General features: G+C 45.1%; 1 protein-coding gene across 1 annotated transcript in view; it reads right to left on the bottom strand.

Moving 5' to 3' along the window:
- LOC147710315 (solute carrier family 53 member 1-like) overlaps positions 1 to 21,049 on the bottom strand; it is a 255,214-nt gene that overhangs the window by 98,666 nt on the left and 135,499 nt on the right. The window contains exons 12-13 of the mRNA XM_086919346.1: positions 15,870 to 16,064; positions 9,852 to 10,015 (exon numbers count right to left, since the gene is read on the bottom strand). Coding sequence (XP_086775472.1) covers positions 9,852 to 10,015; positions 15,870 to 16,064 — 359 coding nt within the window. The remainder of the gene's footprint in view (positions 1 to 9,851; positions 10,016 to 15,869; positions 16,065 to 21,049) is intronic.

Raw genomic sequence — 21,049 nt, 5'->3', positions numbered from 1 at the left:
ACTGGCTATATGCAAATCAGCTCTGACCCTGTGCCTCATGGGAACAGTCCAGTCCGAACTACCAAGCCATGTCTTTCCCAGACTGGAATCAAGCATCCAAGGACCAGTTTCTGGCTATCAGCCTTCATCAGCCTGGATAGCTTGACTCCAGTGGTGTGGAGAGCCTGGGACTCACGTATGAGTATACCCAGCACACTCGGGGTGAAATTTGCAAAAAACACAGTTGATGGACAGAATGTAGAACAATGTCATACATTCACCCCAGTACAAGGATCTGGGCCTAAATCCATCGTTTTTTTGCACTCCACACCACCCTGGGTTAGACACTGGCTATATGCAAATCAGCTCTGACCCTGTGCCTCATGGGAACAGTCCAGTCCGAACTACCAAGCCATGTCTTTCCCAGACCGGAATCAAGCATCCAAGTACCGGTTTATAACTATCAGCCTTCATCCGCCTGGATAGCTTGACTCCAGTGGTGTGGAGAGCCTGGGACTCACATCTGAGTATACCCAGCACACTCGGGGTGAAATTTGCAAAAAACACAGTTGATGGACAGAATGTAGAACAATGTCATACATTCACCCCAGTACAAGGATCTGGGCCTAAATCCATCGTTTTTTTGCACTCCACACCACCCTGGGTTAGACACTGGCTATATGCAAATCAGCTCTGACCCTGTGCCTCATGGGAACAGTCCAGTCCGAACTACCAAGCCATGTCTTTCCCAGACTGGAATCAAGCATCCAAGGACCGGTTTCTGGCTATCAGCCTTCATCAGCCTGGATAGCTTGACTCCAGTGGTGTGGAGAGCCTGGGACTCACGTCTGAGTATACCCAGCACACTCGGGGTGAAATTTGCAAAAAACACAGTTGATGGACAGAATGTAGAACAATGTCATACATTCACCCCAGTACAAGGATCTGGGCCTAAATCCATCGTTTTTTTGCACTCCACACCACCCTGGGTTAGACACTGGCTATATGCAAATCAGCTCTGACACTGTGCCTCATGGGAACAGTCCAGTCCGAACTACCAAGCCATGTCTTTCCCAGACCGGAATCAAGCATCCAAGGACCGGTTTCTGGCTATCAGCATTCATCAGCCTGGATAGCTTGACTCCAGTGGTGTGGAGAGCCTGGGACTCACGTCTGAGTATACCCAGCACACTCGGGGTGAAATTTGTAAAAAACACAGATGATGGACAGAATGTAGAACAATGTCATACATTCACCCCAGTACAAGGATCTGGGCCTAAATCCATCGTTTTTTTGCACTCCACACCACCCTGGGTTAGACACTGGCTATATGCAAATCAGCTCTGACCCTGTGCCTCATGGGAACAGTCCAGTCTGAACTACCAAGCCATGTCTTTCCCAGACCGGAATCAAGCATCCAAGGACCGGTTTCTGGCTATCAGCCTTCATCAGCCTGGATAGCTTGACTCCAGTGGTGTAGAGAGCCTGGGACTCACGTCTGAGTATACCCAGCACACTCGGGGTGAAATTTGCAAAAAACACAGTTGATGGACAGAATGTAGAACAATGTCATACATTCACCCCAGTACAAGGATCTGGGCCTAAATCCATCGTTTTTTTGCACTCCACACCACCCTGGGTTAGACACTGGCTATATGCAAATCAGCTCTGACCCTGTGCCTCATGGGAACAGTCCAGTCCGAACTTCCAAGCCATGCCTTTCCCAGACCGGAATCAAGCATCCAAGGACCGGTTTCTGGCTATCAGCCTTTATCAGCCTGGATAGCTTGACTCCAGTGGTGTGGGGAGCCTGGGACTCACGTCTGAGTATACCCAGCACACTCGGGGTGAAAATTGCAAAAAACACAGTTGATGGACAGAATGTAGAACAATGTCATACATTCACCCCAGTACAAGGATCTGGGCCTAAATCCATCGTTTTTTTGCACTCCACACCACCCTGGGTCAGACACTGGCTATATGCAAATCAGCTCTGAGAGAAGAAACGGCACAAGGAGTTTGCTTATATATATATATATATATATATATATATATATATATATATATATATATATATATATATATATATATATATATATATATATATATATATATATATATATATATATATATATATACCTACTGGCCGGCGCCAGTAGGTAGTTATAGTTAGGATTATTTTGTATAGGGAATTCACAACATTCTATTGGGAATAACTTTGGCGCCGGTTGAGGAATCTGCCTGACATTTTCCTCCGCTCCTTCCCTGAAAGTTTGGGGGGGGATTCGTCAAGCGGGGCCGAGATAAAAGGGGGGGTCCCAAAACGTGTTTTCCCCATGTTAATTTCCATACTCACTTTTAGCTGGAACGGCTGAATGGATTTCCACCAAACTTGGCAAAATTGTAGGGACTGGTAGCCCGATGTGCCTTTGCTATGTCTCAAGATATGTGCTCCAGTGGATTTTGAGCAATTTAGATTCAAAAAAATATATATATAGCTATAAGCGCGCCCCGGAACGCGCCCCGGAACGCGCACCGGGGCGCGTATCAGCGCGCTACGCGAGTTCGCGCGTGGAAAGCTGATTGGCTCTCGGGTGTCTGTCAACATTCCAAACAGTCTGGAGCGGCCGCCATCTTGTGTCTCGGTAGGATTGAGACACAGGAGGTGGCAAAAACAAAGGGGGAAATGACCAAAAGGGGGCAGAGTAGACCCCCCTGACCCACTAGGTTTGATATGGGGGCCATAAAAGGGCCCCGCGGGCACCCGGGAGCGTACCTGAGAGCGTACCATGGGGAAAAAAGAATGACAGAGTTTTTAAAAAATGTAGCCTTTTTTTATAAATTGGAGGTAGTTCTAAAAAGAACTGGGTTTTTTCTTCTTTTTGTTGTTTTATATATTTTTTTAACATTTTGTACTTTTTTTGGCTTTTATGAACAATTTTATATATTTTTTGTTATTTTTATGGGGACAAACAAAAAACAGTGAATTGTAAACGGCTCAACTGGAGCAAAAAAAATCAAGAAAAAATTAAGGTTTTTTGGGACAAATGTGGTTGTCACCAGCACGGTTGATGAGTTTAATGCTTTGCTCACCATAAGTAATTGTTTTACCACAAAAAATACAAACGGTTTTGTATTGTCCAAACTGGGGTTGTATGTTTGGGACCATCTCCCTTGTTTCTTGACCCGATGGAGTGGGTTGCTTTCTTTTGGAGGTGCTGGGAGAAGATTGGGGAGGGTTTCTGGTCATTTCTCAGACCTCTGCCGCAGCATAGTTGTTATAGGGTGCAGGCGTTGCATGTGGCGAATCATGGTGTTATTGCCAAAAGAGTACTTTTTGTTAGGGTTCCCCCTGGAAAGTACAGTGCCACAGATTAAACAAGTAACCTTTGACGCATTTACTTTCTTGAGGTCATTTGGGATTGAAAAAAACTCCCAGATAATGTGCTCCTTTGGCTTATATGGGGTAGTATTTTCAGGCAGGAACCTTCTCCTTTCCTCCTCCTCCTCCTCCTCCTCCTCCTCCTCCTCCTCCTCTTCTTCATGTCCACCACTGTGGTGTTGTGGTGGTCCTCTTGGTTGTGGTGGTGGTGGTGGCCGAGATGCTTTAATCAGTCAGGTTACTATGTCGACTGCATTGATAATACTCATACAAAATTACAAAATAAAAATCAATTTGAATATTTTTTCCAGGCAGTAGACCTGACCATATTTTAAGAGACAGATTTGCCATTTCTTCTATTCCAAACCTGGATTAAACATATGCAATTAGGACAGGTATTCTTTGCCAAGTACTAAACTCTAAAAATTGTCACAGCTCCATTGGTCAGAATAGTATTCCTGTTGTAGGTATCACTTACTTCCCAACAGAAATTATTTGTATATTTCTTCTCTACAATGTTACATATTCAGATGCTAAACCAAAATCACAAAGAACTGTGCAGTAGCTTACAAGTGCAAAGTTGACTTTGCCCATCCTGTGCAGATCTTTCCAAATGTTGAAGTCTTCAGGTCTGCACAGGGTTATTTGCAAATGTGGGTTGTACTAGCTGTGTGGCGCATGTGTGTTATTCACTGCTCCTTCTTCATTCCCCAATCATAGAAATCCCAGGGTGGAGTTTCAGGGATCTGAGACAGATGCTAACGAGATCTGGCAGCTGCCATTGTGTTTCCCCACTGCCCCATATATTACAGCACGAAATACGGACAGTGGCAGCTGCCACAAGCAAAAGTGGTAGGGCAACGCAGAGGAAAAACAAATTGAAATTAAAACTTATCGGCTGCGTCACTGCCTGCCGCCTCGGTGCTCTTCTCCAGATCACAGGCTCCCAGACTCCCCTGCGCCAATTCAGATGCTGCTCTCATGCTGCTAATACTGCTGCCCTGTATAAGAGCAGCACTGGGATTGGGTGGAGCCAGCTGGTTTTATGGTCCCAGAGGGACTGGGAGCCTGTGCAGGCTGTTCTCCAGTAAAAGCCTGGAGACATCTAAGTGTTATTGCTGGAGACATCTAAGTGCACATGATGGTGTCATGCGCACTTGCATTGCCCACCACTGCAAGTGCCCTCCATTCTTGCCTAGGTCCGCCCCCAAGACTTGGCTTAGCTCTGGATCAGGTCATGAAAAGTAAAATAATAGTTAAAACTGCTTTATTATTATTTTATTTTACATGATTTTATGCTACTGAAGCAGTGGGGTGACACCCCGCCGCCATTACGGAGGAACTACAGCTGAAGACAAATCCCTGCAGCCATTATCTTCCGATCACTTGTGCAGGGACATCAGGCTGCAGTGACAGGGCATTTTTTAAATAAGCTATCTCATAGTCCTTCGCATTCTTTCATGAAGTATAAAATGCCCTAATATCACCAAACTACGCAGGCTGGACTAAAAACTGTGTCACCACAAAGTGCCATTTTCTTGACATGCCGGGCGACTGCCTCGTATTGTCTTAAAAAAGAGAAGGCCCTGCTCAGTGATCAAGATCAATGGCACAACTTCTGTGTATTTTAATACAGCCCTTTTACATCATTTAAAGGTGTACACATTTTTTTTTTTGCACTGTTTGGCATCATGAGGGTACTTCTTTAGGACAAGCAGGTTTCACTGACAGGACCCTGGTTCAATTTACTGTGGTAAGCCAGCAAGAGACTAGCAAAACCATTGCCTGGAGCAAAATGGAGCAAAATGCTAGGCAAAAATTCAAGAGTTGGTGGCTCAATGGACTAATGTATCCACTCCAAGGACTTGTGTTTGAACCTATGTTCACAGGTTCAAATAGTGGCAGGTCCTATCAGTTTCTCATCCTTTCTAGGTTAATAATATGAGTACCTTTAATGTGGGTGCCAATAAACATCTATTATCTATGAACAGCATCAAGAGAACACCTTGGGGGTGAATATTGTACTCTACAAATACATATGTTATGATAAGGGACAGCTGGAGATAGCTCTCAGATGCTCAAAGAGGCAGGCAGGACTTATTCAGGTCAGCGGGCAGGGGCAACTTTTCTCTTGAGTTTCAAGGATATTCTTCTTTTGGAGAGTGTCCAAGAGGGTATATGTATAAGTAAATCAGTCAGCCATTGGTGACAAGGTCTCGCCAATCTTACTAAAATAATCTGGCTTCACACTGGAAGTTTTGCAGTGATGTGATGCAGTTCCTGACCTGCTTGTGTGCTTTGTGGCAACAAAAGTATCACTCAGTACCATTGATGAAAAATCTTAAATGATGAAGTCCTGTCTCAGCTGGGGAGTTTTCTCTTGCATCCCACCTCCACCCTTGTCATTCCATTTGACCTAAAAGAAATATCCCTCCTGTATCCAATAGGTCACCTGGTTACATTCTCTGAAATCAAAATGGTTGTTGGAAAATTTGAAAACTCAGCTGTTTCCTTTTGCACACTCCAGGGGTCTCCCCAATGCCATCCTGCGCACTGTGCGACCAGTCATCTTAAAGGAGAATTTTAGAAGAGGATAACAAATTTGCAATTGGGGTGTAAGCACATACAGAAATCTATATGCCTTTTAGAATGCAGCTCTACTGGCCTGAGGCAGAATATATTCCTAATTTCATAACTGATTCATAGCTACCAGTTAAAAGTAATTTAATTTCACCACTGGTCTTTTCTGCACACATTACCTCTACCTTCTGAATTTAGTTTCTCAGGGCCCGTTTCACAAAGGTAAACTTAGACCTGAAGTCCAAGTTTAGACTTCACGTCTAAAATTAGACTTCAGGTCTAATGTTAGACTTCAGGTCTAAAGTTAGATATCAGGCTTAGACTTCAGGTCTAGGTTTACCTTTGTGAATTGAGCCCAAGTTTAGACCTGAAGTCTAACTTATTCCTGAAGTCTAAGGGCCTGAAAAAGACTACGGCGGTCCATGGTGGCGGTGCGGGCACTGCCGGTCCGACCACCCTAATAGGAGTTGGGCTGTCGAACCGCCACAGGGCCACTATTACCGCCAAGGATCCGCAATCCCTGGTGGTCTTGTGGCAGTCTGGGGTCTGCAATATGCTGGCGGTGCCACCGCAGCACCGCCAGGCATATTACCAGTTTCCTCACTGTGACAGTTTTCATGGCGGTGAGCCTGCCATGAAAACTGTGGCGGTGATGAAACTAAGGCGGCCCTACAGGGCCCCCTGGGCCTTAGGGCCATGGTGGTACATGAAAGGGTGCATATGATATGCCCCCCCTATTCATGCCTAGTTCCTGCTCAGCATGGACTTAACAGCCATGCCACGCAAGATCTTGCTTTGGTGTTCCAATTGGGGTGCCTTTCAGAGGCTCGCCACCTGGGGCCGCCAAAGCACTGCCCACCAGACCAGGAGAAAACTCCTAATCTTGCGGGGGTGTCAGCACGACTATGGTGGTGTGGCAGACGGGTGCTGATTTTTGGCGGCCCACTGCCACACCACCAAAGTCGCCATCAGGGGCTGATAGGAAAGCATGTCACAGTCTCTGGGCCCTATTCACAGAACTAACTTAAGACAAAATCCTAAACTTACTACCATTTTGGTATTCACAGAAGGCACTTACTCATTTTGGTATTCACAGAAGGCACTTACTCATTTCGGTATTCACAGAAGTTAGGAGTCCTAATTTTAGGACTCCTAAATGCCTTCTGTGAATACTGAAAGTCTTAAAGTTAGGATTTTTCTCAGTTTAGGAAAAGTAAAGTTAGGACTCCTAACTTTAGGACTCCTAAACTGAGAAAAATCCTAACTTTAAGACTTTCGGTATTCACAGAAGGCATTTAGGAGTCCTAAAATTAGGACTCCTAATTTCTGTGAATACCGAAATGAGTAAGTGCCTTCTGTGAATACCGAAATGAGTAAGTGCCTTCTGTGAATACCAAAATGAGTAAGTGCCTTCTGTGAATACCAAAATGGTAGTAAGTTTAGGATTTTGTCTTAAGTTAGTTCTGTGAATCGGGACCTATGTTTTAGAGGTAGGCGGCAGCATGTGTTCTTCACTCTTACTGTAGTGGTTGGGCCTGTTTAGAAATATGCAGTCCCTGCTGAGACAAAAACGCCAAAATGCCCATCACAATTGTTTATGAACAATGACATAAGTATGTCTCCACACCACACCACACTGTGTTGAGCCCATGAAAGAACGTTATAGACTAAGACACGCTCACCCATACAATCAAACTGCAAAGTTTACTATTCAATGCAATGCAATTCGGGTTGAAGTTTGGTTTCATTGTGCTCTGCTGTGCTTAATTGTTGCATGTCAATTTATAAAGGGCTCAAATCCCACTTAGATAATCATGCACCCTGCATGCCCACTGGGCTGTCATTTTGAGTGAGTGAGGGACTAATTTATGTTGTGTGCAGTATTGAAAAAAGTGTCTCGAGGCCCTTATCGTGGGTGGTTGATGTCAGCTTGTTTAAGCTCCATGCCTAATAAATAATGTAAGGTGGAAAAGGGCCAGCAGACACAGAAAATGTCTCTACACATTAGGGATTCAAAAGCCAGCTCTTTAGTTTTCCTTTGAAACCTATTTAGGAGTCTTGGCACAGGCTGCTTAAGTAGCCACGACCTTCCAGTTTTGCACTCTGCTGTGAAAGGAAAGCACTGGGCTCGTGTAATGGAAGCATCTTTAAAACAAGCCACTACCATCGCTCAGCCACCTTTTCCACCTGGAGTCCCAGTGACAGAGCAAGCTTATCTTCCTCTGAAGTCACAATTTGTGAATTTGGACACTGGTGGGTGGCCCTCAAGTTCAGCGGAGGCCCTGACTCCCACCCCCCTAGCAGAGGACCCCTCTCTAGAGACCTTTTGCTCCAACCGGCACGCCTGCGAAAAAAAGGTAGAATCGGGCTTTCTCCGGGGCCACTCCCAGAATCTGGAACTCTCTCCCGCCCGCCATCAGAAAACTTCCCTTTCTGGCTCGCTTCAAAAAAGAGGCCAAAACTTTCCTCATGGGCAAATTCCTCACCTAACGCTGCATTACTTGCATCTCAGAGTCCCGGTTTCAACCTCTATCTCGGCAGTATCCATGGTCTTCTTGGATGATACTCACCCAAACTGAGACTCTTGTTTTAAATGTTTCCCCCTGTCTTTTGTCCCACAGGTATCCTGGGATTGAAAGTGCCTGCCTCTTTGTATAATATTGTATCTGCCTGGTTTTATCATAACTGTATTCTCCCCCCACAAAGTCCCTTGTTTACCTCCTATCTATCTTGTAAAGCGCTCTGATACCATCACGGGTCTGGTTTGTGCTCTATAAAACTTGAAAATAAATAAATAAATAAAATGAAATGGGATATCCACTTGCCTGGTGAGGACCTCTGTGCCTCCAGTGAATGCTGGTGGAGGAGTTGGTTTGGACAAGCAGATAGTCCTGATGCAGAGGGGTTTTTGTCAAGATGCGCCAGGGCCACTGCGCTGTCCCTGTCCAAGGCCGCCATGCAGCAGCCATGAGTTGCACTGCGGTTGCAGGTAGGGAACCCACTGGCCTGAAGCACGTGGTTGTCAGGTGGGGTATCTGCCGGTTTTTATAAGATGCCCCACATCCCTGAACCTTTAAATAACTGTCTATTGATTTCCAAACAGGAAGCTGCATCCATCGCAATCAGACACCTTGTGGTGGGATTTAATCCTCAGTCTCTGATTTGCTAAGAACATTTTCTCCTGATACTCTGGAATAATATCCCACAGTCACACACCGGCCTCCCCCACACAGCAGAAGGTGGGAGAGAACAGTTATCAATGGGACAAATAATGCCTCATTTGACATCCTTGGGAGGCTGTGGTTTGAAACATCCTCAGACACAAACAGTAACACAACTCCACGGGTGACTGAGTTTGATGCAATTTTTATGCTTGGGAGAGGTATATAAAAACTTCACCCCAGTCTTCTTTTATGCAATGTGAGGGAAAATACCCTTTTTCGTGCAGTCCATGGTCAGATTCAGGTACGGTATTTATTTACATATGCAGAATTACATACCTTCAGGGGCAGATGACCATTTGCAAAATCATTATGTGGAATATTGACCACAGACTGCATAAACATGTTGGACATTCTTAATATAAACTCTTGGCTACTTACACAAAGTCCTACTCCTGTTGACTGAAAGATGAATTTGCATATCCCATACAGCGGTGGAGTTGTTTACAAGGTTATATAGTGTAGTTCGTAGATACATCATAAGCAGAAATTAGTTATTATGCATGTCTGATATAATTGGTGTTAAAAAATGTAAGTTCTGTGATTTGCCAACTGAACATAATTTTAGGATAGAACTAAGATAGATAGATGGGCTATTTTCCTTAATATAGCAGCACACTAAATGTAATTGTACATCAACATCTCACAGCTTACACAAGAGCCTCTTTGATATTATCAAGGTGACTTACTTTCTTGGGATAAACGGTCTCTTCCCTGAGGAAGCGGTTCTCGTGGCAGCTCCGGTCCAGCAGTCCCCAGTCCATCCTCAGGTCCCAGGTGGTCGTGACTACCGTGCTCGCGCACGCAGCCCCGACCCAGAGGTAGAAACACACTCTGGCCCCGCCGGAGGCATCTGCAAGAGATGACATCATCAACAAGCGACGCAAGCTCCCGCTGGCGTCTCTCTGAGCTCTTTATTCACGAATAACAAATGGGGCGCGCTTCAAGAAGGAATATTGAGAGGTGCCATAAATCAGTCGTCAAGGAAGCGACACTGCCTCTGCTCCAGGAGCTCTCCCCGGCCTTCCTTATTTATGAACAGCATTTACAACAAACATTTTCTAATAGGCGGCAGAGCCAAGAGGCAATGGAGCGATAAGGTGATGTATGGCGCTGTACATCAAAAAAACAAAAATGAGCAATGCAAACTAGAAAAGTCCCCTTTCCTGATCTGAGGGCTCTTATTGGCATCAAAGCTCCAGTGTGCGAAAGTTTGACAAAATCCCTGATGATGGGCAGGTCTCCCAAAGGTAGAGATTGTCTGAGTATTGAAAGAGTGAAGGGCTTTGTTTGAGGACTGTATCGCTAATGATGCCCTGGCCTCATTAAGGAAGCTGTTGTGTGAGTTTTGAAAAAGTGATAGGCTGATTGGACAGCATCACTGACAATGGCCAGGTTTACAGGGAGATGGTGTCTAGAACCGAACGAGGATGAGTTTTGTTTGACCATGTGACGGATGATGCCTGTGTAACACAAGGGAGAGGATGCCTGGGTACTTCGAAGCGATGGGTTTGACGGACAATATCACCAATGATGCCAAATTCCTACTTAGTACAGAATATATAGGTATATTACATTGATACGTTTTTATTGACAATATCACTGATCATGCCTGGGTACCAGAAGAGAGAGGATGTTTGGTCCATCACAGTGATGTGTTTTTGTTTGACAATATCACCAATAATGTCAAATTCCTACAAGAGAGTGGATTTGTAAATATTTCACAGTGATGCTTTTGACGACATTACTGATGATGCCTGAGCACCACAAGAGAGACGGTGTTTGGCTAATTCACAGTGATGTTTTTTTTTTTTTACAATATTGCTAATTATGCCTGGGCAACACAAGGGAGAGGATATTTGCAGAGTACAGAGTGATGGGTATTGTCTGACAATTTCGCTGATGATGCCTGGCAACCACATGGGATGGAATGTCTGCAAAGTGCACAGGGATAGGTTTTGTTTGACAATGTTGCTGATGATGCATGGGTACTAGAGGGAGAAGATGCCTGGGTACTTTATAGTGATTATTTTTGTTAGACAATTGCACAAATCTTGTGCAGCCACATCTGGTGCAAACGCTTTCGGTGCGCGTCTGCATCTAGTGCTAACACTTTGGATCACACTAACTATGTTGACATACAAGGTGCAAAAGAACCCTCTCTAATAACAATTCTTCAATTTCTACAGATCCAGTGGACAGAGGCACTAGACCACTATGCTCAGGTTAAGGCGGACAATGTAGCTATGCATCGGGCTCCCTCGGAAGTCACCAGCAGGGCTTCAGTAATGGGTGGCGGGGGCAGAAGAAGTCGGATCAGTAACTGTCAAAACAATCAAGGAGCAGGAGAGTCAAATGGCATCTGTTCAGAGCAAAATTGAAGATTTAGAAAATAGACAGAGGCAAAAAAGTATGGCTTTTTAGCATACCAGGGAGGAAAGAAGGCAGCGCTCCCAGAGCTTTTGTGATCAACTTACTTCAGGAGGCATTTCAGAGCTTTCAGACTGGAATATGGACTCTCAGAGTCAGCGGGCTCATAGATTACCTTTACTTATGAAGCAAGCGGTACAGTCACAATTCTCGCACCCCCGCCCTATCCTTTTCTTCATTGGTAACTTCCTTTTGAGACAAACTATCTATTTTAAAGCCTGCCCTGCAGGACCTCTAATAGTTGATTCAATCTCCATTTATGTTCGATCAGACTTATGCAAAGCTACAATGGATCAACGCTGCAAGATGCATCAGCTAATAGATCTGCTAAAGGCAGTTGGGGCTCAGGTGTTTCTACAAGAACCAGCATGTCTTAAGGTTATTAAAGATGGACGCCTACGAAAATTCCATTTGGAGTTGGAAGCTTCTAAAGCTTTGAGTCAGTGGTGTTAGGGTAATTTCTCCTTGGATAGGGCTCCAAACTATTAATGCAACTTTTTGTTTGTTTGTCATTTAATGAGAAAATATTTCGGACATTAACCTTTAAGGTCCTATATGGTAGAACTAGTGGGACTGTTTAATATCTCTACTGAGGTGGGTGTGGGTGTGGGGGGTTGCGGAGGTGTTCTCACTGATGGTATAAATCCAGCTGACAGTGAAGGGGTGGCTAATTCCTTTTCCAGGGACGGGAGGGTGGGACCATCCTTGGGGGAGCAGGGTCTGGGGGGTCACGGGAGGTATTGGAGTCTTTTGTGTTAACACTATTACACATCAAGGGGAGGATGGGTTTGGGGTGGTTTTAAGAGTCAGAATGAGCTGAAACGTCATGTAGAATATAATATAAATGTGGTGCTAGGGAGACAATTTGATACCAAAGATAGGGAAGGATCTGCTAACTTTATAGTAACACAATGTTTCGCTTGAAATTTACGTGTTGGAACATCACTGTGTTAAACCAAGCTCGCAAGCTGCAGTTAGTGCAGGAGGAACTTGTAGCTTATAAACCACACATATTGGGCATAACTGAAACCCACTTGGTGTCCAAAGACCAGCAAGTTTTAAATCAATTGGGGTATGGCAGTATAATTTGTTCATCTCAAACAGTGTCCATACGTGTTGTGGCTATAATGAAGTCTAAGAGCTTGGCAGTTAGAATGATCAGAACCTCTGCAGATAGCAGGAGAAGGTGATGTTTAGTTCAACTAGCAATTAATGGCCAGACACATACTATTTGTGTTGTTTATGGCCCCAATCTGAATGACCCAGATACATGTGATTTTTTAACTATAGAATTGCTGGATTGGTCTGGAGATTTGGTTGTAATGGGTGATTTTAACTGTGTTATGGAGTAAAATATTGACTCTTCTAACAATCAAGCAAATATTAGGATGGCTAGAACTCGGGCTGTAATCTTGGAACTGAAGAGGTTGCACAGGCTAGAGGATGCATGGGGAACTCTATTCCCTCTATGGCCAGGTTGCACCTATTATTCCTCTACCCAAAGGCAATATTCATGAATCGATATGATATTGGCAAAAGGGCAGATGTTATAAGTGGCGTATATTGAGATATGTCCTAAGATTACTTCTGATCATAATGCTATCATACTGACTATGCAGATTCTGCAAGAAGGGATAGAAAGTTGATGGGCATTTTCATTTCCTCGCCATCTCCTCACCAATTTGGAGTATTGCCAGTATTTTAAAAGCTTAATGGTAGAATTTATACGTATTAATAAAGGAACCTCTTCAGGTGCAACTGTATGGGATTGCATGAAGGTGCACATTAGGGGGCTAGCACTCTGGTTCATAAGAAATCAAAATAAATTCAGGCAACTTGAACTGGTCCAATGATGGCAGGCTTCTCTGGATTTAGAGTTGCAACAGGCATAGGCCCTTCTCTAAAGCAACCCTTGGGTGCAGTCCATAAATCTTAGGCTGAATAAGAGGCGGCAAATACCTAACCGGGGGGTAACCAGGAGGGTGGCTGCTAGCTATCAGAAGATGAGACATTCCAGTATGAATATGGTGAAAAAGAAGGACACCTTCTCACACATCTGATATCTGATAAAAAGGGTAGCTGTGCTATAAATCATATTGTGGGGGTTGATGGGGGTGATTATACTCGTCCTCAATTAATAGTCAAGCAATTTGCCTTCTTTTATCAAAGGGTGAATAATTAGCCAGATAGCACCGATCTGTGTGTGATGTGTCTTACTTGTGATAGTTGTGCAAGCACAGTGTACACAGGCTTTTTGTTTTGAGTGGCGACTGCCTGCAAAGAAGAGGGTACAGCCGGTTACTGGTAATCCATCTAATTACTCGCAACAGATTCACTGAAGCCTTCTTGTATCTTAGTCAGGTCTTACCTGTTCAAGTCGTCAGCCTCACCGAAGGAGGAATCACTATCGGCGTCTTGTTTGAAACGAAGTCCCTGGCGTCCGATAAATATCGCTCTACTTCCGGGTTCGCAAAGGATCCCTTTTTGTTCAAATTAGTCTCAACCTCTTTGTGAGACTTAATTCGACTTAATCATGAGTCCTGTTAGTGTTGTTTATATGCCGATTGAATTCAGAGTCTCTGCGGTGGCCATCTTGGAATGTAGTTAATCTTGTTTATCTCAGCACATTATTGTTTTTTTACACTGCACCATTTATTTTTGAAGTTCCTCAATCAGATGTGATTGTAAAAGGGAAGATATCCTTGATCCTTTTCCATTACATCAGCTCATCGAAAGATAGCCGAAATGCAAAAAATCAGCACGAGTCACTTTTAACAAAACTACATCTCCCGGGATCCTTTGCGAACCCAGAAGTAGAGCGCTATTTATCGGACGCCAGGGACTTTGTTTCAAACAAGACGCCTATAGTGATTCCTCCTTCGGTGAGGCTGACGACTTGAACAGGTAAGACCTGACTAAGATACTACTTAGTTAACTACATGGTCAAACCATGACCAGTTACAATTCACTGTTGGTAAACTGTAGATAACCCTGGCTCATCCATGAACATGTTGCTTTGGTTTCCCAACCAATGCATTCCATACCCCTTCAGGTGGCACTCCACACTGCGTGTGTTTCCAGCGGGTGCTGACCTGTATATCAGCAAGGGCACTTCCTAGCCAGTGTGATAGGTTCAGGTTAGATCCAGGGGCTTCCATTCGGCTTGCAGGTTTCTGCCATGCATTAATTAAAAAAGAATTACACTCACAAGGTGGCAGGGTGCCATGCCCCCTAAAGTCTATTCGCAAGGTCTCTTACTCAGCGGGTTAAAATGAAAGGAGGGCAGCTATGGCTCTCCAGAATGCTGAGTACAGCTCGTATTCAGGGTACAAATCCACACTCATCCCGTCCTTTGTTATCTCCATGCTAGTGGTTCACGCTCATACCAGTGAGGTAACAACTACTCTTCAAGCTCCCTCCCAGAGGGGGGGGTCACCTCAATCATTCCTGATTTCCGTAGAGTTCCCAGAAGTTTCATACATCTACTCTGAGTGGTATTGCATTAACTAGTGAGCCAGCAACTAATGGTGCAAACAGGTGTCAGGTTAGTCACACGTATGTTCCTCTGAGGTACACAAAATATTGTGATTTCCCTACGCTTCTTAACTGAGAAACACAGGGCATGTAGTAATGACTCGACGGAGAAAGAAACCCTATTAGGAATCTCACTTTCCTGCCAGTGCCCAATAACTCACTCAGGAGATTTGTAGCCTTCAGTGGTCAGTCAGCCCTTGCAAGTCAACCACTCACTGTCTGCAGAAGGAACTGTGTTTTCAGCTTCTGTGACTCCTCCCTCTGCTCTGCTCTGCTCTTTCCTGTGCTTAACAAAGATGGGCTCCTGGACACTCTGCCCATTGGTGGCACCAGAAGACAGTCAGGCTGGTCCTCCATTCTTGGCAGTAGAAAGGCAGCTAAACAATCTAAGGACCATCCTACATCAACCATCAACTGAATTTCCACGTACCCACAATACGCCTGCCCTACGCCTCGCATGCCCTCGCACACACCCCACATCCATTGCAGCCACTGCGGGGGCTCTCCTTCTCCTACATTGCTGACCCACCACCTCCGAAAAGGCCCCTCCCTGATGGACTTCAGATGGAAGCTCATGACCTGGCTATTCGACGGAAACATGGCACCCTCAGCACCCAGAAACCCTTCGGGATAACAGTGCTGAGCTATACAAATACTGATTGATTGATGGATACCTGTCAAGCGCCAGATGACTAGGTCGGTGTACTTTCAGCATACCATCCCTTCAGTCCACCCAGGTTTACCTTTGTCACCGGAGCACAGGATGGCCAGAGCGACCATGATGAAAACGGTGGCGTATTTTGCAGCATTGGCCAGATGCGGGAATCGACTCCCACTGTCATGGTATCTTCTCATGCACTGGGCAAAGCGCAGCCAGGGTGGAATGCACTGGATCAAGCCGATCATCCCTGAAGAATGAGAGCCCACTCTTCCTGTACCTGAAAGCAATAAGCATAAGACTTGCTGAGAAGTGTACCACTTCCATGGACTGACCATGGATGACTCGAATGTGGAGCATAGCAAGCAGGTATTATGGTGCCACCAGGAATGAAAAATAACCTTCCTGAACACTTCCCTGTTGTCCATTTCATTGTGATCACACCTTTGAGTGGTTTTAATCATCTACTTGTGTTCAGCCAGTGTACGACCCTTGTCATTTGTTATGTTGCGCTTGGAAATTGTCTTAATAATGGTAACTCAGTGGTGTCTAACACTGGCCCGCAGCCAGGCCAGATTTTCAGGTTATTCGTGCAGCATAAGTTTACATACAATTAATACAAATGAGTGTGATTTACATAGTCAGTGGTTATCCTGCGGAGCTGGCATGGAGTATGCCCCAATAGTGCCCCCTATCCCATGCTTTTGTTAAATCACTGGAGAAAATAATCAGTAGACTGTGCATCTATGTACTCCTTGCAGATTCTTAGATTCCATTATCAATCATCCATAAGAAAGGGTTTTCATGGTTGTAGATGGTTGTAGAAAAGGTACATTACAAAATGTACATGCCATTGGACCTGTGGTTGCTATCCCAGCCCCTAAACCAGTTCTCTCTAGAGCCCCGTGGAAGCTGTGAGGCTAATTTGACACTTTTTGTTAGGGAAGCCACAAAGGGCACTCAACTGTGGAAGGATGCCCTACATGCTTTGGCTGGGTGTCACAAGCATAGCTGGAAGCTTCCATTCCACCCTGCCTCTCCACCTCAGGCAATCACCGTCACTGCCTCAATTCAGAAAGGACCCCAAGACCTGGCTCTTCGACTGAACCACAGTGCTAGCTAAGTTAACTATAACTTACGCCCCCGCAATGCACATTTTATGACCTCACATATTACAGCACTAGGGCCATGGTCAGTGACATCTCTGATGAGATAATTGATGCCATTTCAAATTACATCACTAATGACATCATCCACAGAATCTCTGAAACACCCACTCACACTCCCAACATAAACTTTCATACACCCATTCCAACTTCCACACTAGCATTATCAAAACCATTGACACCTGTACCTATACTTACACACCCACTCACTGATTCATAGGACTACACACACATCTGCTCAGTCACCCATACAGCCAAACATACACCAACTCACTCATTAATACAACCACTGGTATATCCACTCATACACCCATACACCCACTCACATGTTAGTCACCCATAGAGCTACTCACACACCTACTCACTCACCCATAAAGTCAACCACACAGCCACTTATTCACCTATACACTTATAAACACACCTACTCACTTATTCATACATATACTAACACATATTCACCTATACGGTCACTCATAACCAAATCACTGACCAATACAGCCACTAATATGTCCACTAATAAACCCATACAGTCACTCATTCACTGATAGTCACCCATAGTACTACTCACACACCTAGTCACTCACCCATAGAATCAATTACATAGCCACTTACTCACATAGGCAGTTATACCCACACCCACTCACTTATTCATACAAATACTCACTCACCCATACGGCCACACTAAGTCACACATGCAGTCACTCAAATATTCCCAACCCTCACCTGCACTCACCTATACTGCCTTTCACATATGCAGTTACTCATCCATAAACCACTGACACATCCATTCACTCACCGACCTCACCCTTCCACAAGCAATGCTCCAAGAGGCACGTTTGCAGGGTGGTGGAGAAAGGGTGCGAGACCTCCGACCACCTCTCAGCAATTTCACTGTGTGGGGCCTACTGGAGGTAATAGTAAGTCTTCTTGGTCCCTAAGGACCCTCAGCAGCCAAGGGGACTTGATATCCGAACCAGGAACGTGCCAGGCAGTGCGTTTGTAGGGTAGTGGAGAAAGAGGGCGGGGCCTCCGGCAGGTTGGCGGTGCAGCTTTCTTAAAAATTTTTTTACGAAGGGGGCCACGTGGCCCCCCTTTTCTGGACCATTTTGGGACCCCATCCCCCGGGGCCTGACCCCTTTTTTATTTTCTTGATAAAATAAAATGGGAGGGGGGATGCTCAGCACATCTCCCGGGCTGATTTCAGCCCCAGGGACCTCATCCCGTGGGGCCAGGACTTTACTATTTATTTTTAATAGTCAATGGGACTTTGGCCCTGGGAACCTCATCTCCCGCAGCTTGCCCCCTTTTTTAAAACTTTTACATTTTTTTAAAAAGTAAGGGAACACCGCGATCCCCTATCGAGGCTGATTTTGGCCCTGCGGATCCAAGCAACCAGGGCCAGGCCTCTTCGTTGGGGATCGCAGGGGAACCTATAGGCCCTCCCGGTCTCGGCCGACTCCCCACCTCCTGCAAGAGCCAGCATTGCTTTTACATCCAGGGAGCTGCTAACATGCAGCTCTCTGTGTGTAAAAGCAAAGTGTGCTCCTCTTTGTGCAATCCTTTGTATCCCACTAATGTGATACATAAACTTGTTGGTACCCCATCTAGCAGCCTCCACCCTAAAAAAACGTGGGCCGATTCACAGAACTAACTAGAGACAAAATCCTAAACTTAACACCATTTTGGTAATCACAAAAGGCACTTAATCATTTTGGTATTCACAGAAGGCACTTACTCATTTTGGTATTCACAGAAGGCACTTACTCATTTTGGTATTCACAGAAGGCACTTACTCATTTTGGTATTCACAGAATCACTTACTCATTTTGGTATTCACAGAAGGCACTTAATCATTTTGGTATTCACAGAAGGCACTTACTCATTTTGGTATTCACGGAAGGCACTTACTCATTTTGGTATTCACAGAATCACTTACTCATTGATGAGTAAGTGCCTTCAGTGAATACCAAAATGAGTAAGTGCATTTACTCATTTTAGTATTCACAGAAGGCACTTACTCGTCAATGAGTAAGTGCCTTCTGTGAATACCAAAATGAGTAAGTGCCTTCTGTGAATAGCAAAATGAGTAAATGGTAGTAAGTTTAGGATTTTGTCTTAAGTTAGTTCTGTGAATCGGGCACCCAATGTATGTAATTCCTACATGTGATGGTGTTTCATACAGCCACCATTATGAGTGGCCTGTTATCACCCCCTTTGAAATATTGGGTCCTTTGGTGACGGTAATTTTGATGGGTGGAAAGTCCTGGGATTATAAAGGACATCTGTAAGGAAGGTTGTAGTGAGCTGTAGTAAGCAGCCCCATGGTGCTACTACAAGAGACCACAAGATATCTTCAGGTTGCCACAAATACCTTGAAAAGTGTTTTTTTTTCTTCTAGAGAGGGGGAAACACCCAAATGGCAAAATTTAATTTTGCTGGGCCTCTGACCATTCTCGCACTGAAGCTGCTACCTCCTACCTTCAAATATGTGTCTCCAGTAGCCTTCCTGAGTTCTTAATTTGTGCCCATGTTTGCAGGCGGTGAAAAACAGCCCTCCCATTTGTGTATTGCTGCTCAGTCTTTGCCATCAGGCATGACCACAACAACAGAGAGAAAGGCAGAAAAGGAAGGATTGAAAGGTTGGAAAACAGTGGTAAAGGATGAAAGCAGTGAATAAAACCAACCTGCAATAGTGAGAAAAAGTCACAGGAAGTACGGTGGTTGAAGAAAGAGGCAAGACGTGGAATTAAAACTAGACAATCTTGGTGTTCAGCAGACCAGGCATGTGGTAGCACCAATGGTGGGCCCATAAGAACAATTTTGGGCAACTTTAATAATTACTATTACTATCTTTATCCAGGGCACAATTCAAACAGTAATGCTTCACAAAAGTAGAGTCAGAAGCTCAAGTCCCAGCACAAAAGATCTCATCCAGAGGCCCTCCATGAAAGGCTGCCTACAAAGCCAAGACACCCCTCATAAACTGGGCCTGTATCCCAGAAGGACAAGGCAAATCAGAGCCCTGATAAGCCAACGAAAAGATAGACTTGATCCAATGACCCAGTGGAAGGTGCGAAGCAGCCTTCTCATGACCAGCCTGCCCAAACATCACATACAGGGAGTCGGAAGAGCAAAAAGCTGCCGACCGGTCCACATACACGGTCAAAGCACGCTTAACATCATGAGTGTGTAACAACTGATCAGCAGGAGAAGAAGTAGAAGGGTAGAAAGAAGGCAGGATCAACTCCTGAGAAGAATAAAACTTAGAACGTATTTTAGGCAGAAAACCAGGATCTAAACAGTGGACCAAAGCATCGTCCATAAACCACAAGAACGGAGGAGAACAATGAAACTCAGTGAGCTCACCCAACCTCCGAGCCAAGGTAATGGCCCCCAGAAAAGCCACCTTAAAGGACAGGAACTTGAGATCAACCAACCCCAAAGGCTCAACAGGAGAGGACTGCAGAGCAAGCCGGACCAGAGAAAGATCCCACGGAGGCACAGAAGAATGAACAGCAGGAGAGGAGAGAGAGAAACTCCGGAACAACCGAGGCACCAACAACCCATCCGAAGATGGCAGGGAAACCGGATCCTGGAAAGCCCGAATTGCAGCCGACTGGCCCTTTAGCGTAGACAAAGCATAATATCCAAACAAAATTGCAGAATATCAGTGACAGGGCAAGTGGTAGAAGAGAAACCAAGCTCATAACCCTAAGAGGTGAAAGAAGCCCTTTGCTTAGAATAAGAAGATAAAGTGGACCTCCTAAGGGAGGCCAGCTTCACAGTAATAATGTGGTCAGGCAAACCCTGGCCCCCTAGAGACAGCCATTCAACATCCAGACCGCCAAGGTGAGAGGGACCAGGAGAGAAGGGGTGGCAGATCTCAGGGGAGATGAGCAGCGACGCAAGGTCCAAGGACGACCCACCGCCAGACTCAGTAACCAGGGCCAGTGTGGTAATACAGCCACCACCTGTGCCCCCACCCTCTGAACGTTCAATAGAAATGCAGGGATGAGAGGAAAAGGAGGAAAGGCATACAGTAACCAAGGAGGCCACTGGGGAGACAAGGCCTCCACCCCCAAACTCCCCCATTCCGGAG

Source organism: Lissotriton vulgaris, chromosome 5 (assembly GCF_964263255.1).
Source record: "Lissotriton vulgaris chromosome 5, aLisVul1.2, whole genome shotgun sequence".
In the NCBI taxonomy this organism is placed as follows: Eukaryota; Metazoa; Chordata; class Amphibia; order Caudata; family Salamandridae; genus Lissotriton; species Lissotriton vulgaris.
This window is presented reverse-complemented; position numbering and strand designations above follow the sequence as displayed.